Source organism: Drosophila rhopaloa, unplaced genomic scaffold (assembly GCF_018152115.1).
Source record: "Drosophila rhopaloa isolate 14029-0021.01 unplaced genomic scaffold, ASM1815211v1 contig_115, whole genome shotgun sequence".
Classification (NCBI taxonomy): domain Eukaryota; kingdom Metazoa; phylum Arthropoda; class Insecta; order Diptera; family Drosophilidae; genus Drosophila; species Drosophila rhopaloa.
The window spans coordinates 8,763,784-8,787,873 of record NW_025334990.1 but is presented as its reverse complement, the minus strand read 5'-3'; the positions used below and the strand labels follow the sequence as shown (position 1 = coordinate 8,787,873).

Here is a 24,090-nt window from a genome sequence, read left to right as displayed (position 1 = left end):
CGCCACTGAGAAAAGACTGTTTTGGAGTCTGCTGGGGTCTAAGCCCGGTGCCGTCGAGCATGTTGCGTGCAACGTGTTGCATTGCCGCGGGCCATGGGCGACAGCAGCAACATCTGGCGCAGCAGCAACACGGGATGTTATCAGCCGCAACGTAAACACAACCACCACAACTAAGTATCCATATCCGCAGCAGAGCGGCGACTTCGATCGTCCGTCCAGCCGACCCCCTTCCCCTTTCCCTCTAACCCCTCCATGCACTGAAAGAAAATATGAAAGACATGATGATTTGTTTCTCGATGTAAGACATAAGTTTCAATTAAATAAATTCAATAGATAAATATTACTATTCAAATGTTTTAAATTTAAATTGAATGTATCAAACTTATATCTGGTTAACTGAACATAAATAAAAAATTCATTAAGCAGTGGTAGGTCTTGAACTCGAAGGCCGATACTCTTTTCCTTAGCCTATAATGCCATATTAACTTAACCCATGCCATTTCATATATTAAAATCTCTTAAAATGTCATTCTGATTTTTTCCCGTGTAGTTGTTAGCCAGGCTAAGCTCGCGATGCGATGCCAATGTTCGACGCTACAGCTCCAGCGTCGTTTCACCTTCCTCCTTGCCTTGCCCGCGGGCGTTCGCTTGTAATTATAATATTTCAACCCAAATGTGACCCGCGGCCATGCGCCAATGATGGATTTCAGCTCTGTGGACCGCTCCCCTGCCCCCTGAATATAATGTGGCATATATATACCGAAGAAAGACCGATACCCGAGATACGGAGAGGTGCGCCGTTGTTCCGGGGTTGCTGATGTTGCTGCTGTTGTTGCTGTTGCTGTGCAATTTGGTGCCGGCGGGCCAAGCGGATTGGCCTGCGGCCAGACATGTGAATAAAATTACATTCACTATTTTATATGCCACATGGCTTGTATGTATGGCATTTATCGGTGTTTATATGTTTTGCCGGTGCCATGTGGAAAAATCTTATGTAGGTAGAAATAATTGAATTGGCACATCAGCTAAAGCTAAATCACTCTTATATATGTGCTGTGTATCTTTATGGGTATGCTGGAACAGAAACTGGAGACGGAGGCCAGGGCAATAACAAGATTAGATCACTGGAAGCAGAGACCGCCGCTGGCCATCCGGCAATGGAAAAGGGTAAAGCGTAAATGAAGCTGCCACTGACAATCCACAAAGCGAGGTCCGAATGGTTGGACCTCCATTCAACTGCACCCCGTATCTCCCCCTCGCTGGCGTGTTTAAGTTTTCCTCGGAACACGGCCAGGTGAACATTAATCAAGCCAAACAACCAAATAACTTATGGCCCCGGCTAATAGAGACATTCGGCCAATAGAGCCAGAAACTAGTCGGCTAAAGCTAAGGCTGAAACTGTGGACCAGTGCTCACTGGGGTTAGATAAACAAGACATGTGGGAAGCAATTAGAGATCGTAAATGGTAATTTTTAATGTTCTTTAATTGTTTTGCTTTAACCAAAGGCTTAAAGCCCGCAGAGAAATGGAGAAATTTATATAGTCTAAAAATGTAAGAAATTTATAACTACATTTCCAATTCGTTTATGAAATAAAGTACGGGAAGAATGTCATTAATGTCACTTCCCCAGGAAATGTTAATTAAAAGATTACTACACTGATTTATTTATTACCCGACAAATAAGTATTAATATATGTTTCTAGATTGAATTAATAAAATATAATTTTGAAATTTATACAATGTCATTAATGTCACTTCCCCAGAAAGTCTAACAATAATAATTTGGCAATGAGCACTGAAGGATTAATTCACTGATTAATATATTGCCCGAAAGCTAAATAAACAAATTAACATTAATAGAGGTATGAATTAATAAAATAATACTTTGTAAAGAATACTTTGCTAAAAAGTCTCCAATAAAAGTTTGAAAATAAACCTAAAAAATCCCCAATTAATGTAAAACAAGTTTTTAAATAAAACTTAAAAAGTCTTCAATGAATACCAATACAAATAAGTTTTAAAATAAGACTTTAACTGATGACTGGAATTACTTACAATAAAAAGTAAAGATTAGTAAGCAAACTTTTAAAAATTTGCAAACAAATTAACAACAATAATTCTCCAAAGGCAATTCATCACCAATAAGAGAACAATGAAGACTCATCAATGAACTAACCAATAAAAGTTCACCGATCAATCAAGCTAAAGTTAACTGAAGTTAACTGCTATTTATGTCTGGGCCAAGCCACTTAATTCACTTTGAATGTGTGTGGAAATCCTTTGCGGCAAGTGTGAGTGTGTGTGTGGTGTGGTGTGGTAATTAAATTGGCATTAATTAAACTTACGCCGCTACTGTCGACGGCGCTGCTCAAGTGCCGCTCATTAAGCAATTAAGGGATAATTATCAACGCCGCGCCGTTGCCTTTTTGCAATTTTCATGCGCAAAGTGTTAAAATCACTTAATAGGCGGCCACATCCTGGCCATCCTGCTCATGTTGTTGTTGCTGTTGTTGTTGTTTCTTCCGCATCCTGCTCGCAGGTGTGTGTGTATGGGTGTGCGTGAGTGTGTGTGTGGAGTGTTCGTACACATATACATACGTGTGTGAGTGTGTGTGTATGTGATGTTTGTGTACGCACGCGGCTGTTTGTTTAAGTGTAGCGTTAAACGCGGACACTGACAAGCAGCGAATGCCGCACACCTGTAAGCAATACCGTTGCGCGGTTGTATGTGCAATGTTGTGCCAACAACAACAGTCGCAGCAGCAGCAGCAGCAGCAGCGGCAACAGCAACAACAGCTATATCGGCAGTTACAGCAGCAACATCATCATTAACAGCAGCAACAACTAATAGGTGGCCCGATTTCGTGAAGCATAAGCTTGTATTAATGCAGTTATAAGTGAAATACTCACACCCACTCGCACACACTCACACTAACACCTGCAAGCAAGACACATACATACCGACACTTTAACTGACAACAAACCAAACAGGAGCAACAGCAGCAACATCAGCAGTTAAGCGACCGCCAACAGCCAACTGGCGAGTCAGTCAGTCAGTAAAGCAATTTACAGACATCTGTTACACCTCCCACCACCCACTCCCACACTCACACACTCTCACACTCACTCACACACATACAAACTGCAATCGAGCATTTAGGCAAAGGGGACAGGTGAAAGGGCCGGGGGGGTTGGGTGAAAAAAGCGTGCGAAATGCATGGAAGCCCACAATTAAACGGAAGCTGCGACCAGTCCGCGGAATTGAATCAGTTTCCCAGCAATTGGTGGAGCACGCAAAGAGTGGAAAATAGTTGGTAATTGCTTTGCTCACTTTTTAAATGGATAAGGAAACGGTTAGGGAAATAGCGATTAGTTTTTCAAATTAAGAAATATCTATAAGCTAACAATATAATTTTAGTTCCAAATAAAAACATTTTTATTTAAATATGATACTTCTTAGCTCTTTGAAATATCTAAATGTGTACTTTAAATATGTAATGTAAGAACTTGACCTTTTTGTGTTAGTTTCATCATATGAATTATTATGTTTTAATCGGTGAAATATTAAACGTTGTGTGTTTAATGTAAATTGCGAGCATACGGATTTAATGTTTGTTTTATGTTTTCATCCATTTTTAAGTCCTCTGTAACTTGCAACTAATGCAAATGATGTTACTTTAGAACTCCACTTTTAACAATGGCTATAAGTTCTTTTGACATTTTTTGGTCGGAAGTATCGAACTCAGCATTTTAATTAGTGCTTTATTTTCCAAGTCAAACTATATTTCTGATTGTTAGTTGTAAACTAATTTGTATAATTCAGAATACGAACATTTTTGTGATTGCAGAAAACATAACCATGTTAAACTGGCCTTAAATCTATCATTGTTCTATTCATACTGATAAGCGGATGAACTATTAAGGCCTTTGGTAGTTGAAACAAATGTGGTTATGTGGTACCCACTTTCATAGCTGGCCTTACCTGGCATGTGACCCTTGTCATCTCTGGGCCCCGGATCAGAGACACAACCATCTCCAGTCCCAGTCCAAGTCCCATTCGCATTCCCATTCCCATTTCCATTCCCACTCCCAAACCCAATCCCCATCTCCAGCCCAATTTCGATCCCCCCTCGGACACTTTCGCCTTGGAGCAAATACAAAAGGCCACATAAATTCCTGTTTCAGTTGTGGTCTGCCTTTTGTGGCTACCCATGGCGTGAGATGCTGATCCGAGAGTCCGTATCCATATCCATCTCTCCAGCTCGGAGCCCCCAACTCCGGTCCATAAACGGATTGGCCCCAAGGTGTAAAACTTGCTGTTGCTGTTGCTTTTGCTGCTGCACACTTTTCAAAAATGCCTGTCAATGCGTGACATTTCATATTTAAGTTATAATCTGCATGCATTACTTTTGGGCTCAAAAAGACAGGGGTATGTGGAAATTTAATGGCATGCTAAATTAACTGCAGGCTTATTTTCAATAAAACTGACAGCCGTATGTGTATGTGTGTGACGCGCCTAAATTAATATGAAATGAATTGAATTGAAATGAAATGAGTGGAGATGAAATGAAACAAATACAAATGCGAGTTTTAGAAATTAAACAAAAACTTAATAAATACCTGCAAGCAATTGAGTTGCAATTAATAACGGGTGAGCCCCCAACTTTTGGCGTAATCGGCCACCCAACCACCCAGCCACCCACTCCTAACTGTTGCCGCATCGAACATGTTGGAAACATTGAAACCAGTTTTCAAGGCTTATCACAGCCTGGGCATCTAAATTATCAGGCACCGAGCTTTTGCCGGCAGGCGACCATATAAACACAACGTCCCAACATGTTGCGACTGAAGAAGAGGAAGAAGAAGGGCATTACGAGAAGGGGAGAGGGGGGTTGGGAATCCGAAGGCCCCAAGGGCAAAAACACCGAACCCACCGAAGTACAGGAACAGAGACAGAGACAGAAACAGAGAAACAGAGACAAAAAGAGAGAGAGAGAAAGAACGAACGAGAGTTACGATTTGGACTGCCCTGATGCTTGGCTGATGTCGCTTCATCCCGACCACCACCCCCCTTGGAAACCGGAGCCCCCCCCCACCATTCCCCCCTGCTCCTCCTTGGCCGCAGGACATTCGCTTGTAATTATAATATTTCATCCCAAAAGTAGCTTGCAGGCATCAGTCAGTTTCGGTTTGCGGTAAGTGGGGGAGCTGGCTGCACAGGCAACAGGGCAAGGGGGCGGGAACGGGAACGGGGCCGGGGGCGGGCGGAGCGGCAGCAGCAGCAGCAGCAGCAGCGGGTTTTGGCAACAATGCAGCAGAAGCCAACAATGATGAATTTTTGAACTCAACGTGTAAAAGGTACAGTGATATCTGCCAGGTGAATGAAAGTAAAACGTTTGACATTATATTAAACTGGCTTAATAAGGCGAATCCTATATCCAGTACGGTGATGTTGGGGCACAGGAAACTGATCTCTAAAACAGTAATCGGGTATTACTGTCGTGGATTTATTAGAGGAATTTGACAAACTTTATAATTTTTTGTTATATATTAAATATGTGTTTTACTCGTAAAAAGATTTATGTTTGGCTTTCAAGTTTAAAAGATTAAATTATTAATAAAAAATGAGGATTGCAAAGGCTAAGTATATACAACAAAAATTTAATATTCTTGGAAAAGACCATATATTGATTTTTATGCTTATATGCTTTAAAAAATTGAAGTAATGTCAAATTTATATTAAATTTTTTAACATTCCTGACTGCTATATAATATATATTTTTGATTATAATAAAATGAAAATTTAATTTTTAAGTCTTGAATATTGTATTTATCTCGAGTTATATGCGCATGCTACAAAAAAACAAGGAGCTTATATGTTTAAAAAAACGAAGTTTTATTTTTTTAATTGTTTTCCGATTGTTCCTCTGTGGAAATAAAAAGACTCCTTTTGGGTAAGTTTTATTCAAATAGCTTCAAAGCTTTAAGGCTAGTCTGCGTAAAAGCGGAAGAAAATATATGAATGAAATAATATCAACCTCTTCAAAAGTATAAAAAGATTCTAATATATTCTTATTTATTGCCTGATAAATTAAGATATATGTGCTTCGCTGACGCTGCACTTTGACTGACCTGCTTGCTGATAACCTACTACACTCGGCCAAAAACACAATAATAATTTATTTATGTTCAAGGACAGGCAATGGCAAATTAATATTATCGCTATGGTTTAATAATAAATACGTTTATTAAAAACAATTAAATTCCGACAACAACAAAACAAAAACTTGAACAAAAACAAAATAATTACAAAATATAAAAATTTCAATTAAAATATTATCTCTGTTCCGAATATATTTAAGTCCCGCGATTAGGAAGATGATTATTCAGTCTTCTCAACATCATGAAGGTGGTGGTCATAGCGCGAATCGCGGCTCTAGCCTGCCTATTCCTTGTGTCCATAGAAGGATCGCCGAAATTGTTTAATTACAATTGTGGAATAGTCCCAGGCATGGGTCCGCGGATCGAAAACGGGAATAACGCAAGAGAGGGCTCACATCCATGGATGGCTTTGGTGTTCTTGGAGAATAAGCATAATTGTAGCGGAACGCTTATCACCTCTCGTATGTATAGGAATTTGACAATAAGTTTATTTTTTATATGTACCTAATCTGTTTGCAGGTTTTGTTCTAACGGCGGCTCATTGCATCATTAAAGAGTATATGTATGTACGAACGTTAATCTTTTTATTTCAAAGACATTTCACCATTTCCCTTTGAAGGAAGGTTCGGTTGGGAGAGCATGATTTGACTAATACTAAAAATACTAATGCTATTGAAAGAGATGTCGATATGAAAATTGTTCACAAGGATTACAACTACCAGAGGAATGACATAGGTCTGCTCCGCATGAAAACTGAAGTAAACTTCACAGGTAATTAAAACGGGATAACCAATATGGACCTCAAAACTAAAAAGTTTTTCCTCAGCCAACATAATACCGATCTGCCTTCTCGATACATATCCACAAGAAACCATTTCATACTTTTCAATTGCTGGTTGGGGTACAAATGCAGCAGGGGTCGCCCAACCCATTCTACAGGAGGCCAAAGTAGCGTATTTGAATATTTCTTTATGCGAAGGTTTTGAACTTGGGGATAATATGTCACAAATATGTTCCGGCTCTTTTGGCATCGACTCGTGTGCAGGAGATTCTGGTGGGCCTTTGAGCGCCAGAGGATTGATTAAAAGCACTAAAGAGGTCTTAGTCTACCAGATTGGTATTATCAGCCAAGGTCTTAAAACTTGTTCAGGCTTAGGACTGTATACTAACATAACTCATTATAAGGACTGGATTTTGGACGCAGTTAATTATTATACAGATTTAGAAGTCCAAAAATGCTAAGTTAATCACTAGTAAAAAAAATATCCATGTGCAACCGAAAGAAATAAAGTTTGTGTTTTTTTAAATGTTTATAATATATAATATGTATTTTTAGGTGGTGGTTACAATTTATCGGTCTGAATAGGCGACTAGCGTGTCTAAAATTAGCTAATATGTTAAATCCCAAGTCTTTGGCTGTTATAGTTTCCGAGATTTTAATATTTATATTTTTAAAGAAAATAAAAACTTTTTGAAGTGTGGGGCTAAAATACAATCTTTGGGAGATACCAAAAATTAATCTAGTTCTTAAAGTAACAATTAAACAATTTGAAGCACATATCGGACTATATTCTTTCGTTATCATATAACTACAAAATTTGGGGTCGTTAGTAGTTAAGATAAAACTGGCGTAGTTCGAAAATAAATATCAGTGTAAGACCTAGACGTTTTAGTCGTCATCGCTTACAATTTGGGGTGTTCAATTTACATACATTAAGCCTAACACGATTTTACTCAACAAGATAATTTAAAGGTTTGCTTATAAAATGTACAAATATATTTATAAATATAACAATATATAATGTTTATATATATATATATATATATATATATATATATATAAACACATATATTGCGTATTTTTTTATATTTGAGTATAAAAAGAATGTGAAAATAAACAACATAAAAATGATAATCATTTATGACTGGTGCTCAAAAAGTGATAATAAAGCAGCCGTTCTACGAGCAAAAGCAAAAAGTCCTCTCATACTTGTAGATCTCGGTAGAAGATTCTCAATAGAAACAACGATATTGTTGCCCGATTTGATTAAAAACGAGGTAAGTATAGCAGTACAAACTTGTTTTAGTTCCAATTAGGTAAAGCTTACCTGTTCTTGACCATCCTAATGGAAGTAGTCGGATTTCCTAAGGAGCTCTTGCCCAACTTGGTTGTGCCACACCAAAAATGAAAATGTTCAAACGCTCCTGTAACAGCTATATGATGGATTTTTTAAATTCTAATAAAATAAATAAGAAGCTGTTTGTATAAAAAAACAGCACCCTCTTCAAGGGTATAATAATTGGTAAATGGTATAGTTTGTTTTTTTATTGTAGTAAAACGAACTGATTTCTTCGGTGCTGCTTGTTAAGTAAACGTTCGGCTTAATCAGATTAGATTATGAGTTTGTTTCATAAAATTAATATGTTGTGACTGTTACGAAGTGATAACGCAAGGAGATTCTGACAAATTATTATTTGTTGCCTGATAAATTAAGACACCTAATTGCTGATACCCACTAAATAACAATTATAGTTATTTCAGGAATGACATAGGTCTGCTTCGCATGAAAACTGAAGTGAGATTTACAGGTAATAAAAACAAGGTAAACAATAATAACCTTCAAGCTAAAACAATTTTATCCTCAGCCTACATAATACCGATCTGCCTCCTCTATAAATATCCAGTAGGAGCCGTTTCAAACTTTTCTATTGCTGGCTGGGGTACAAATGCAAAACGGGTCCGTCAACCTATTCTACAGGAGGCCAACGTTCAACTTTTTAACCGTTCGATATGCGTAAACAGTTTTTTTTCGGATGACAATATGTCACAAATATGTTCCGGCGATATCGGCATCGACTCTTGTGAGGGAGATTCTGGTGGGCCTTTGAGCGCAACAGTAGTGAATGAAAACTCTAATAAGGAGTTAATCTACCAGATTGGTATTATCAGCTACGGTCTTCCTAGCTGTTCAGGCTTAGGACTTTATACGAATGTAACTGATTTTTCGGAGTGGATTTTGCGTGCTGTTTATTATTTTAAACATTTAAGTACCCAGCGCATCATTAATTATTAGAAAATAAAACCTCATGTGCAACCTATGAAATAAAGTTTGTGTTTGTTTCAAATGTTTTTGACATATATATGTATTTTGGGGGACTGGTTACAAATTTATTGATCTAAATGTAGACTAGTGTAGCTAAAATTTGCTAGAAATATAAAGCTTGTTAAATCTCAAATCCTCTTTTAGTTCTCAAGATCTTAATGTTTATATTTATAAAAATAATAAAAAAATTTTTTTTAAGTGTGGGATATAATACAAATATCAGAAGCTATCGCCAATAAAACAAAAATTAATCCAGTTCTTAAAATACACATATTATAAAAATTTGAAGCACAAATCCGCCTACAACTATTTTATCGGACTAACTATCATAAAACTACTAATTTGGGGTCTTTAGTAGTTGAGATAAAAATTGACAATACATATCAGTTTTTCCCTTTATAATCCTAAATATTTTCAGAGAGTCAATTTCTGCATTAAACTATATTAATGTTTATATGATATATACATATGTATCTTTTAGGGGCGAAAGTTCGTTTCTATCTTTTAACTGAAATTAAAATACCCGTAAAAATCGTTATCGTGCAGAAATAAATTAAATGAATGCGAAAAGAAACCATTTAATTTTTTTATTCTTAACAGTAATATGTATTTATTTGTAACTTAATGGGCTAAAAATAAATTAATTCATAAATCAAAATTAAATCTGGATTAGTTCGTATAATCTGTATTGCACATAGCCAGTACCCACTGTTGATCTCTAGCGCACCCCTTCCATTAAATGTGACCTCCGACACCGGCCAACCCACAACTCCTCGCCACCCATGGCAAACCATCGCATAACCCAGGGCAGTTCAAGGGCTAAAGGATTTTCCATTTCTTTTCGCATTACTCCCGCATTGTTTGCTTATTAAATAGCTCAGTTCGCGATGGGGGCGCAGCTCTCACTCTATAAATTACCCGTCAATGGACGGACCCCATCCCGAGAACCGAAATCCGAAAACCGAAATCCAAATACCCAGTTCCAACTGAGAACGCTGGGGGGAAAAGCGCTTAAAAACGCTGACACATGAAATGCAATCCACGGCAGTCAGAAAACGGTATTAAGTGCAGTCGAGGCGCTTGACAGCGGCATGAGGCGCGGACTCAGACTCATTTCTGAATCCTGATTTCCCGATTTCTGGTCAAGCGGCCCGGCTCTTGGCCGGCTGTGGCATTGTGATAAATTGAGCCAAATGGCCCGCCAGGCTGCAATCATATTGAACGCTAAAATAATGCCCCCATACCTGCGACACCGATGGGTTCTACTCGACTCCGTTCGACTCGTTGCATATTACCGCATCGTTTGCGGCGACATTTAATTAAAATTTCTTTCAGCTGATACGATGGCCGGGTAGCCAAAAGTTTTGGGTAGCCATCTCACCAAGCACACCCCCCCCCCCATTCCTGCCTGCTTTTGGCCGCGTTTATCGGCTGCAATTTAGTGGCTTGAAGATAACTCTTTCGCCCGCACTGTCTAGTTGCACTTAATAGCCAAATATGCATACCAATTGGCCGGAACCGGACAGGATAGCAGCCATTGGAGGAGTTGCGGCCCACACAATGGCCATAAAACGACCCTTAATGACTCCGAACTGGAGCCAGGCATTGTTATTATTATGATTATGGAGCGACTACGACGGGCCACCCGCTTATCTGTCGTTGTGCCATTCGGAGCATTGTCTCCGAGTGTGTGCCCCAATATTACACATACGCCGCATAGGCAGCCTTTTAATTTCCCGTGCAGCAGGAAGTGCATTCAAAAAATTTAACGGAACTCATGCCGCATTGCTGATGACGTTTCCTGTCTGCCATCTTGTTTGTCTGCGGCTAAAGGATGAAGAAAAATATAGCGTACTTTCTTGAATTTCCAGGACAATTCGTTTATATTTAGCTTTAAGTTATTTGCCTTCTTATGTTTTATGTATTTATTTCTTTAAATTTAATATGTTTGTGTGCCGTGTTTCTTTTATTAGTAATTGTTTCCTGAAAAGAGTACTGCTGAAATCAAAACCTATCCCGTCGGCTAATATGCATACAAGAAAATATATTAATTAAACAAGACTTCCTCTGATTAAATTAGATGGTTTTATATTATCGACCTATTTCGTAGACTCTTAAGACAACTATTTAAATACTATATGCATTAAATTGATAGCTTCATCAAGGAGGTTATATTAATGCCGATTTACCCCAGTCAAAGGATATGCATTTCATAAACGAGACTTTTTCTCTGATCAAATTAGGCGCTTCAATGAGCAGACAACGCAGACGAGGCATGTGTCAAAAGTCGATACAGTTTAAATACAATTTAATTAACATTCGAATGAATGAGCGCAACAAACGAAGCTTTTCCACCCCCCCAACCATGAACCCCCTTTGAGTATCTCTGTGCAAATGCACTCGGTTGGAAATGCATGCAACTGACAGTTGCATACAACAAAATCCAAATCAAAGTACGTTTCTAGGCATCTAAATAATCTGCCGCCCCAGTACCACCCCTTCTAATTGAATGAATAATAATTCAATTTCACTTTTTGACTTTCGAATTCTTTATTCTATATACTCATACACTATTTTTTGGATTGCTCAAACGCAATTAAAGCCGGTAAGGGAATGGCAGTCAACTCTTCAAGTCAATGCCGGAGTCAAGTCATCGTCTGGCGTCCTGTCAGCTGCTTTGGCTGTCCGCCGGAGCCTGCGGGCCAACTTCTTGCCTCAAATAGCCGATGGCGATGGCAAAGAACCGCCAACAATTCCAAAGCAGCGGCAGCAAAAGCAACAACAACAACAGCAACAACAGTGGAAGACAAATACTGGTAAAAGCGAAAAAAGCAACAACAACTGCATTTTAGTTGCGCCATACCAAATGGCCGTCGGCAAGGGCTACACTTGGAAAAAATCATTTCATTAGGGAATATTAGTATTCTATAATCTCACAAGTGTCTTTAATTTGAACACTAAAAACTAGAACCATTAAATAATATCACAAATTCAGTCAAATAGCGCCCAGAAATTGGGTCTAAGTCTTTACATTTTTAGAATGCTTGAATCAAGGAATTAAATTTGTTTAATTTAACAATTCATGTTCTCAAAAATTATAATAAACAGCTAAATACCGAAAAGCCAAACAAGATAAGTATTCAAGGTTATTAAATTCAAACATCATATATATATTTTTTATGCATGATTTTTATTAAGGTTTTTATTTTTCAGACACAATGTCAAAAGTTAAGCTTTTTAAAGATTGCGTTGTTTTTGCAACCTAATTTCGGAAAAAACGTTTGTCTTAAGTCGAGGTTAAGTGTCCATTTAGATTTCAAATGAAATATAATTCGGAAATTAATGTCAATCACGAGAAGCACTTGTCGAAGACAAAGAGACGAAATATATGCATATATATGATATATATTATATATATATATTCTGGGGCATATAATATTAAAATATAAGAAGAACAAGCACATTTAATAGGTTCGCTTTTTGGGCACATAAGTTTTAAAAGTATTCCTGAATTAATTTATTCTATGAAGATAAAGTAAAGATTTGTATTTATTTATAGGTTTGTAAAAAGGGATTTTTTAAACCTTACTAACAACAATCTGCCTAGTTTACTCAATATTTCTGAAATGAATTTATTATATGAATATAAGGCAAAGCTGTTAAAATATTTTGAGGTTTGTGAAAAGAGATTTTTCTAAGCCTTATTAACAATAATCCAACTTACAACCCAATATTTTCGCCCAGTGTCCATCTGTTTATGTACAGCGGCTTATATACTAAGTGCGGAACCAAGTTGAAGGAGCTGCGGATGAGAAGCGCTTTCGCTGCACGATGACTGTACGAAAAAGCGTCGCTGCGTGAAAAAGTGTCCTGCGGCGGGCAGCGACGCCGACTGAGGCAGCGAGGTCCTTGCGCTTCGCTGTGTTAATGCTGCCGCAGGACTTAGACGCTTTGATGAGCGGCCAAGGGAGCAGTGGCAAGGGGGGATGGGGTGGGGAGGGACGGAAGCAGCCGGAGATAGAAGCTGAAGGAGCGCCTCGGGCGATCGCCAGGATGGGTCGTGGAGAGCCGCCCAAGGATATGCGCCTGCGCAACTCACACAGCCACAGCTCGCAAGTGCAACTACTGCAACTAGTTGCAACTATTCCGCTTTAATTGCATATTAATGCGAAAATGTGTGAAATGTGCCCCCAGGTATCGACAGAACAGCAGCCCTTGACACTAGAATCGAATGGATTTATGGCTAAAACATATTCGACCCACTCTCTGCCAACACAAATTACATTTTAGCTACATGTGTACCTTTATTTTAACCCTCGCTACTTACAGATTATAGACAGTGATCGGAAAGTAATATGCCACGGCTACATATCATCCCTAGAAAGCAGTAAGTTTAGCTCATCAAATAATGTTTATTCGGTTTACTAATTTGCGTATTTGTAATACCGCAGAGATTATGACAAACGCCTTGTCGAGTTGTACAGTCGTAAGAAGTTTGTGGCCGAATCGTAAGTAGCTAAAATGAGTTGTTTTCCCAAAACCCACCTCGTGATTCTTTAGCTAATGATATATTGTAATAATGATTGTTATTCAAAACAAAATTATGAACTAATATAATATTACTAATAAATGTAATTATAATAATTAATAATAAATCGCAGTCAGCTTAAGATATTACTAATAAGATGTTAGTATTATCTTATTTATGTTACCATATATCATGTTACCATATATTATAATATTTTAGTAATATTTTATTAATAAATTTAGTAATAAATTCTACTTAGCTTCAGATGTTACTCATAATTAAAAGTCAGCTAAAGATGTTACTAACAAGTTATTGGTAATATCTTAAGATGATTACGATTTATAAATAAATGTATAAAGGTCGTATATGATCTCTATATTTCTTTATCAAATAAATTCTCTTTTATACCAGAATGACCTCGGTTTATGCCAGTCACACAACGGTTTCACCCAACGGGTTAATGAACACCGATTCCGTGAGTGGAATCGAGGATCGACACCTTACAGCCACTCCCGATTTGCCGAGCCTCTTGGAACGCAGTTCCATGTCCCAGAACAAGGATCTCTATAATCTCTCCCTTCAGCTGTTGGACCAAGATGGCTATGAAAGCGACTGCTCGGGGGAAGTCAGGAGGACTTGTCATCAGGCCAATGACCAGGAATCGGTCCATCAGATTGCCCAAAAAAACGCACGGGCCTATATCCGTAATCAAATGGAAAGGATCACATCTGAAAAAATCGATGAGGGGCTGGGTGTTAATTGCAGGGAAAGAAGTCCCTCAGTGCCTATTATGAGAGAATCACGGAAAAAAGATATTGTCAAGACCAAGGCAAGTATTTAACAGATTTCTTTTGTAAACAAAATCATATTTCTTTTGGTTGCCATTACAGTCCAAGAAAAAGAAGAAGGAGTGTGCCGGAAAAGTAGTCGCACCACTCAACTTCAAGCCTTTTCGTCAGGTAAGCTAATTATTTTAATTAAATATATATAATAATAAAAATTAAATTTACTCTGATTTAAAATATTCCCTTTTGTAATAAATTGCTATGTTTTCCCCCATTAGTTGAGTCGTAAGATTCCACAAAGCAATGCGTCACTCTGTGCAGAACCAGTCATTACAGTCACAAAACAGCCCCAAATCCAGGAAACACTCCAAAAAACGGTGGATAACACTCATAAGGCAGAAGTTCATCCACATTTAGTAGAACCCGCGGAGGATCCATTCATGTATTCCGAAAACCCCAAGAAAACCCTTAGGGCAATCCTCGAAAAAGCAGAGCGTAGTACAACTAGGAAACAAATGATAAGTGCAGAGGACAAACCCAATATTTTGACCAGAAAGAATAGAAAGGAAACTCTTGAAAACGTAAACGTTAGGGAAATTTTAAAAGCCTGGGCCTTAGAGCAGATACAATTTGTACTGAAATTAATTGGTAAGAATATAAAGGTCAAATCGAATCAATCAAAAACAAAACCACTTTTTCAGATGACAACCATATTTATAGCTTGCTATTCCTATTGGCTACCATAGTTTACTTGGCCTATATCCTGTGCTACGATGTAAGTGAGTATTTGAACGAGGAACGGAGGTATCTGGCCAAGATTCAAAGCTCGGGACTGCCGATGAAGTGTTTTTACTACCTGATGCGACTATTAAGAGCCCCCATATTCTGATGGGCAAGAGAAATTGTAGTTTTAATCAAACATTTTGCATTTCAATAATAAAACGGCACACGCGGTTATTCAGTTCTATTTTCATGGCGAAATATTTATTGTAAAATATTTATAAATGGATATTTTTGGTTTTTTTTTGTGTGTGTGTGGTACTCACCAAAGTGTTGAATAGGACTCGCGCTCCAACGCCTCTATTGCGGTGCCACGCCCCTCATTTCCCACCTGTCTCACCTGGTGCCGGGCTAACAAATGAAAAACAAATATTAAGCTTTGTTGTTTTGCCAAAATAGAACCAAAAACCCACACATGAGAGAGCGCGCGGAAATTGTAAAGTGTTAAAAATAATAAATTATTTCTGTTATTCTAAGTGGTATTAGAAAATGTTCATGCATAAATTTAAATTGCCAGCGCGTGTTGCGAAAACATTCCAACGACCGCAAATTGAAATTCCATTGTCCACAAAGGAATGGCAGAGTGAAAAAACAGCAGATAGCCATTCTTTATCCACCTGCCGAACAAATCCAGCGCCCCCTCCCCGCCTATATAGTCTATATATCTGACATCGGATAAATGTCACGCCCCCAGGCCGACTAATCCGTGGCCCTAGCCTTTGGGGCACGAATTTCCCCATCCAACTTTATCCCGCACGGCACAATTTGTGTAATTTAAAAATATTTTTGTGAGCGACTAAGCGTCTTTGGCTCGTAAATCACAGATACTTCTCGACAGCGGCCAACATCGAACTTGTTTGAGGCCCAGAAATCAGCATTGAATGCGGCTGATGGGAAGTGGTAGTTGCAACAACCATTTACAACGTAAACACAACACAAACAATGCCGAGTATCTGCGAAACGAAAGGGGAGTAGAGTATCTTGCGGATGCCCGGCGGCCTATTTCTTATTCTCAGTCTCAGGTTTTAGTCCTCCTCTTTCGCTATCCGAATATGAAATCTGCCCACTGGCCTGACAAGAACTAAATCCGAGTCGCCTCCAGAGGAAGACTGCGAAGAAAAACACCAAGCAGGGAAGTACTTCCAAACTTGAATTGCAAATTAAAAATAACAAGAATTTCCCACTTGTCTGGAATTCCCGCCAAAATATACGTTTCTTCGAAATTCCTATTCATACTTTTTTTCCCCAACTTTGCTATATTATGGTTCATTATGATTCATTCATTCATCCGTAAACAAATTTACGTATTTTCAGATAACGCTAGGCATTCCCAAATATGTGATTTCTTGGAATTAAGTAGTATGATTTTGAAAGGGAGTTTTTGGAAACTCATTGACTAGTTTTATTCATGACAAGACTGTGGTATACGAGTACGTAAACCCGGAAATAGTTACGCATACTGGCACTTAAATGCGTCACAAACACATTAATTTAAAAATCCCTGTTGCAGTAATAGGCTCTAGATTAATTTGAATTTGATTGGATATGTTAATTAGATAGACCCATTTCCGTTTTTGTTTCCAAGCCATCGACCATTAGCGGTCCTATTAATATAGTTGGAGCAAATAAGACAACTTGGCTCGAAGGTCTTCACCAAAATAGATGCCAATTGAACTGAGGGCGATTTTCTCACATGTACGGAATGTGGGAACTCTTTTTTTCCTGCCTTGAAACACTCACAGAAACAGATACAGATACAGGCCGAAACCTATCTTCTTTGAAGCAACAATGCGGCAAATCTCCCTGGGGCAACATCTCTGGCTCAGTGCGACTACGACGCTCATTTGTTCCACAGTCGTGGACAAAATAATCGCCAATGTCCGCCGCTTAGAGGAGCGGTAGAAGGGCCCCCAGACACCTGGGGGGATTGGGGAGGGGGATGCTTTTCGTTTTCGACCGCTTGTCCGTTGCTGGGGGAAATGTATCTCAATAATTTTCACACGAACTTCAGTCGAAATGAAGTTGTTTTAGCCTGACTCAGAGCTCTTCATCTGTGGCATTTCGGACGCATCAGTCAGTCAACAAGCTGTGGCAGTGGCAACAGCTGTACGACATGGGCACATGCAACCGGCTTACACTCGTTGCAACACACACGCCCCCTTCTCCTCCCCTCCCCTCGCTGCCCCTCTTGCACCTTCAGACAGACGGTAACTGAAACTGTCACAACGTCAGCGCGGACACCTTTGGCGCTGGATCGACTTCATTTGGGTATCAGGATCCCCTTCCCCTTTCACTCCCACTCGCTATCGTCATGGCTACAAAAGCCTCAGATACAGGTAAATACTGAGACAAAATGTATTTAAATGCACACTGGCCTGATAATATTTTTAAAATATATCTTTTGTAGGATCACATTCTATCTGAAAGGTTTTTTAGATGTCACCAATAACATGTGAAACTTTAAAAGATATATTTTTAAAAAATTGTCTGACCAGAATGCATTTAAATATAAATCAGTTATCCTTATAGTTTATTTCTCTTTCACGGAAAGTAATGAGACAAGTTCATATGGGGTTTTTCTTACAATTTCAAAAAATTTAAATTCATTTAAATAAAAACCATTTGAGTTTCCAAAATATGCAATATTTAAGCACCTTTCTTAATGGCTTAATTTTTAAAATTAAAAAAAAATTTAAATCCATAAAATTAAAAACCATTTCAGTTTTCAAAAAATGCAATATTTAAGCACCTTTTTTTAAGGCTTCATGTAAAATTTTTTTTTTTTAAATTAATTTTTTAAATCAAAAACTCTATTTTCGAACATAGATCGTGTAATTTGGCGCAGTGCACTGACGCAGCCACAGCTTCAGTCGAAGCCCAAGCCAAAGCCAAAGCTGATGGCTGGGCCGAAACAGAGGAGAGCAGAGCTCTGGGGCCTGTTTCGCTTGTAATTATAATATTCCAGCCAACCCAGAACTTTGCCCGCGGCCAAAAACAGGAAGATGAAGCGGCGTCATACGGAACTCTCGTTGTTGTTGCTGCAACACGACAACGACAACGGCAACACCAACAACAACAACAACGAAGACGGCAACGGCGACTCCGACAACGCCTGCAGGTTTTGCAGATGACCTCGAGCGCCACAAATGCTGATTACGAGGCCGTCCCACCAACAACAGCAAAAGCATTCAGACCCCCATCAGCAACACCAAAAAAAATAAAAAGGAACTTGGATTTCCACAGAGTCAGTAAAGATGGGGAAATACCCTGGAAATTTCCCAGAACAGGGAATAAAATAAGCTTTGGAAATATACTTATATTATTATTATTGCTGTATTTCTAGATGAGAACATTGAGCATTTAAATAAATACGTATGATTTTTAAACAGCTCTTATTATATTTTGTAGGTTGTTATGTTTCTATGTTGCACAATGTAGTATGTTGCACCCAACAAGATATCTAGATATGTTTAAAGATGAGTCTTATAATTCGAATTCTTTCTGGCCAAATCTTAAAATTGCAATTGATTTTAATCCGGACAAAAATTTAACAAATATAATTGTAGTATCTGTTAAAATTAAAAACAAAGCCTTAAATATATTTTAAGGTAAAACCAATTTTGAAAGAATAAACCAAATAGGGATATGTTCGCCAAGGAAACCCTTTCTATAATATGGAAAATAAACTATTTTTCTTATTTTGTTAAATTTTTGATTGCGTTAGGACTTAAACACCCTGGCCAAGAGTGCAGCAAAAGCCAAAAAAGAGGAGGTCGGCAACCTTTTCTCTTTTTAGCCTGCATGATTTGGGAGTGTGCGGGGGGCGGGCGGTGTGGCCCGGGTGTGTATGTGGGCATGGCTGTGGGGGTCACCGGGTGCGTGTCCAGGACACCGGTGCCCAGTCACTGGAACTGGCCCATTTACATAGCTTGAGGTATTTCCATTTATTTCATTGTGCTTTTCATATTATTGTATTTGCAATTTTGATTGCAGTTGCCATCGGTGGTCAGGGGGTCATTTTAAACGCAGATTGACTGACAACGGAAGGCAACTTTAGCGAGCGATAACTTGATTATTTTCCATATAAATTCCACAAAACGCACACACGCAAAAATATTGAGCTCAAGGCGCTCAACAGTTTTTCTTATTATGAGAAATAATATTTTAGTCAAATATTTGATTTAAATACGATAACTTGGCATTAAGTAAATAAACATAAATAAGACAAAAGACAAGAAAACAACAAATGTCAGATCAAATGTTTGGCCGGCGGCCAGATTTTGATTTTTAATATACCCAGCCGTATTGACATTGCGTTGCACGGCACTCTATTATCAATTGCAAGTGCATTGATATATGATGACTGTCGAAATAATCACAACAAAAAATAAGAAAAACAGTACGAAATTTATGTGGCCAGCGGAGAGAATAAAAGTCATAAAATCACAGCACAAATGGCACTCAAATCTGCATACACACGCAGATGCGACTATCAATATTTGCATCTGATGCTGACAAATACAAGCGTGCAGCTCAATCAAGTGGGAATTTTAAGAGTTTCACTTGAATGACTTGTTATTCGGTTCTTTTCGGTACTTTAATTACAGTGCAAGGCAGGAATTGATGAAAAGGGTTTCGTTTCTCTGCGGGATTGCCATTTAACTTGCGTTCCACTGGCACTTGGCCGAATCGTATCTCCACTCATCCTCACCAAAAACACTGTGATTGAAAACCTTCATTAGGCGCAGCTAGGCCGGAACAAATGTGTCATGTTCAATTTGGGGAAATATCTTTTCAGAGCCTTGATTTTGATTGCAGCTTGTCCATGGCGAAACAAGAAGCCGAATGAACAATGCCAGAAACAATTGCCCGAAAATTTAGCAGACAGCATGAATATTGAAAATGAAAAATAAATAAGTCCTGGGTACTAAGAGAAATCGCATCCATTTGAACAGGGGCTTACTTAAAAAAAAGGATAGGATTATGTATAAAGTATTAAACAATATTTTAGTAATATATTAAAAATACTACCATTTTTATTTCTTGACTTCCGTTTAACATTTTATGGTCACATTTTAGTCTTGTTTGTCACTGAAAAACTTTGTTTTTTAGATTGAAAACTGTTTTTCAATTTGATAGAAACTATTTTTTAAATTGGTCATACCATTTAAAAGGAAAAAGATCTTTATAAGACCCTTCCGAAAATTACGCTACTGATATGCCCTGTTCTCATATGCAACAACTAATTGCAACCTTGCCAGCAATTAAAAGAAATATGCAATTGTACTCGAATTTCTAGAAACATTGCCAAAAATTTCTTTCACAACTTGGATTTTCGAATACATACGTTTGTGTGTGGGGTGTGCGTGTGTGGGCTCATTGCAATATGGACAAAACAAGCACACAGGGCTCCATATACGCCCACAAACGCACACACCAATACCAATAAATCAGAATGCAAGAACTGACCAAATACAAGAAACGAAAAATGCATAACGAAAGCATAAATTGCCAACAATAAATAACCGAAAAAATTGTAAATAAAGTTGCAGCACAAATATTTCATAAAGCAACGAACAACCGAACCAACGAGCGACCGAATCCCAGCTTAGGGCTAAAGAGCAGATGCCAAAAAGCGGGGAACGGTAAGACACCAGGGCACCCAAGTATCCGAGCATCCCAGCCTCCGAGTATCCCAGCATCCGAGTATCCAAGTATCCAGGCACTTGGGCAGCAAGAGCAGACAGCAGACAGCAGACACCAAATGCCAAACACCAGGCGAGGCCAAAAGTATTTACGGCCAACTTAACACACGCCAGAAGTGGTAGTAACGTGACACGAACATAACCCTGTTAAAACCAAATGGCATGCAAATTTAACAAACCATTTTTCTGTCAAAAATTAAGTTGTTTTATTTAAAGCAACCAAATTTATCATATTTCTTAAACATAATACTACAAAGCCATCTGTATTATTAAAAATATAGGCAAGAAACATCATAAAAAAGAGCAAGACATTATGGCGTTGCAAAGAATATTTTGACGAATTTAAAATATCTCTATATAAAAATGAAAAAACATTCTAAAATATTTAACAATTTACGATCTATAAATTGCTTCTGATAACAGGGCATTGTCTAGCTGATTTTCCGCAATTTTTGAAATTTCATTATGACATTAACATAACCAATAAAAAAGTAATACGTCAGCAGTTAATTTTAAAAACAATGAAGGATAGGATAAATAGTAAATTTGCCACATGATTTCATTTAATTGCTTAAAGGCCAACTAAGGAAATATTTACTTTTTACTATCAGCGGTATAGGAAAACAACTCACGTGATGATTTTTTGTATAGCCTTTGCTGAGGCTATCAGTCTACTTTTGAAACACAGCGAAAGATAACCTAAAATGTAAATACTTTTAATCAGCATTATCAGGCGATGAGAACTAGCCAAGTCTACATATATTATACTTAAGATATGTTTCCTTATTAAAATTTCAAAATATTGTAGTATTTTAAAATCAAACAACATATCATCTAGCTGTCAAAGAAACGATATAAAATGTTGTCGCAAAATTGTCAAAGCTATACTGTTATCAAGCAAATGCTAATAATGATAATGGTGTGTACTCCTTTTATACGGAAATATGCTATTTTATAAAAACTTAATAATAATCTAGTTAATAGCAAAGAAATCGTATGTATTGACAAAAAAAATACCTACTTTTAAATTATCATAAGCACAAGTCTAAGAATTTATAAATAAACTCTGATGAAATTTTTAGATGCGTATTAATGTAATGCGTAATTAATATGTAAATAGTGGATTTCTAATAAAAAATTTCTAAATTTCTAAGTCAATTTGTAATCATAATTTTAAAATACCCAAAAGCATGAATCATACAAAAAAAAAACAAACAAGTCGAAGTAAATATACTCTTCCAGCTACAAAAATAAAAAATATATATATTTCGATTTTTATAAGTATATGTTTATAAATGAAACAGACAGACGTGGCTAGATTAGCACTCCTCGAGATGCTGATCAAGTATATATATATACTTAATGGGGTCGGAAATGTCTCCTTTCCTGCGTTCCAAACATTTAAGAGAAATAATAATAAGAAGGTATTTATGTATACAATCTGAAAAAACCCGCAATTCTTATCAAATATAAAGTGTTCATATAAATTCAGAGCAATGCGAATGAATTACTTAGACTTTGCAGCACCATGAAGGTCTTCACAACGGGAACCGTGCTAGTGGCCTGCCTATTTCTCCTGGCAAACGAAGGATCAGGAGCCTTGGTGGAGGAGGACTGTGGGACAACTAGGAGCCCCTCGAGATTTCGGCGGTTAGTTAATGGCGAAAATGCCGAAAGATATTCAAATCCATGGATGGCTCTGGTGCTTAATAAAGGCAGTTTTATCTGTAGCGGTTCTCTAATTACCTCACGTAAGTATTTTAATTAAATACTTTGATTAATTTTAAATTATTCTCATTATTTTTTTAAAGGTTTTGTTATGACGGCAGCCACTTGCGTCACCAACTCGCCTATGTAAGTGCACAAGCTGGTTTTATTTTTTCATAGATTTGTAAATTTTTTTTTTTTTTTTACAGGCAGGTGATATTGGGCGAATACGAAAGAGATTGCACGAGTGAGAAATGCTCATCAAGCCGTAATGTCATTGACATCGATAAGAAAATTATCCACCATAACTTTGGTAATACAAATCAAAATGCACATGACATAGCACTGCTTCAATTAGCCACAACGGTGGTATTCTCAGGTAATTTAATTGTAAAACTAACAAGGACTACCGATCTAAAACACATTTTTTTTCGTAGATTATATCCGTCCAATTTGTCTGTCCGACGATTTTCAACTGGGACAAAACCTTCGATTATTCAATGCCACTGGCTGGGGTAGAACACATTCCAGCGAATCCAGCTCTATACTACAGACAACCACTCTAGAAAATATCCATCGTAAATATTGCAATCGAAGATTTTCCATAACTCTTATGAGAAGTCAACTATGTGTTGGCAGTAATACCAGTGACACATGCAATGGCGATTCGGGTGGTCCTTTGACCGCACAACTAACGTATGAAAATAGAACGCGGACTTTCCAGTTCGGCATCGTCAGCTTCGGTTCTTCATTCTGCAGTGGACTCGGTATTTACACAAATGTTAGGCGCTATATGAAATGGATAATACAAACTACAGGTGTTAACAAGAAGTTATTAAATTAATTTTCTTATGAGAGACCTCTTATAATAAAGGTGTTATTTTAAAGTTGAAGTTATATCTTTGCTTAAATTAATTGATCAAAAAATATGGAATTACCGGGTCTCGATGAGTCAACGTATATGTTGTATTTGTTTGAAAATTACGGCATTCCCCTTAAACAATTTGGACCAACAACGTTTTTCCCTTGAATATCAGTTTTCCCACTAAATTCAAACAGGACCCATTTTAAAAACATATACAAAACAAGTAGATCCCAGATTTTAGTTCCAGAATTTGCATTAGCGGTCAAAACTCCATAAGAATTATATGTGGTTGCTAGAGAGGGAAACATATTCAACATATAATGAAAAATACTGATGGTATTTTGTAGTTTTTTAGAAATCAAACACGATGTTTTATAGTAGAATTCCCAAAAACAAACCACTAAACTTTCCTCATAAAATTCACACTTAACAGTCAAAAATCCCCAAGCCTAT

General features: G+C 37.7%; 3 protein-coding genes across 3 annotated transcripts; all 3 read left to right on the top strand.

Annotated features, from left to right (window-relative positions):
* Positions 1-6,404: 6,404 nt before the first annotated feature.
* LOC123037214 (serine protease grass-like) lies at positions 6,405-12,178 on the top strand. Its single transcript, XM_044456989.1, has 5 exons — positions 6,405-6,624; positions 6,683-6,725; positions 6,783-6,934; positions 8,810-9,189; positions 11,870-12,178. Exons 1-5 carry the CDS (start codon positions 6,405-6,407, stop codon positions 12,176-12,178), a joined length of 1,104 nt encoding a protein of 367 aa, XP_044312924.1.
* Positions 12,179-13,504: 1,326 nt separating this feature from the next.
* On the top strand, positions 13,505-15,547 carry LOC108050756. The gene is made up of 6 exons (XM_017132592.2): positions 13,505-13,654; positions 13,719-13,775; positions 14,207-14,624; positions 14,686-14,754; positions 14,859-15,228; positions 15,282-15,547. The coding sequence occupies exons 1-6, from the start codon at positions 13,623-13,625 to the stop codon at positions 15,467-15,469; spliced, it is 1,134 nt and encodes a 377-aa protein (XP_016988081.2). The 5' UTR covers positions 13,505-13,622; the 3' UTR covers positions 15,470-15,547.
* Positions 15,548-22,593: 7,046 nt separating this feature from the next.
* On the top strand, positions 22,594-23,665 carry LOC108050755 (serine protease grass). Its single transcript, XM_017132591.2, has 4 exons — positions 22,594-22,816; positions 22,877-22,919; positions 22,982-23,151; positions 23,210-23,665. Exons 1-4 carry the CDS (start codon positions 22,594-22,596, stop codon positions 23,614-23,616), a joined length of 843 nt encoding a protein of 280 aa, XP_016988080.2. The 3' UTR covers positions 23,617-23,665.
* Positions 23,666-24,090: the final 425 nt, after the last annotated feature.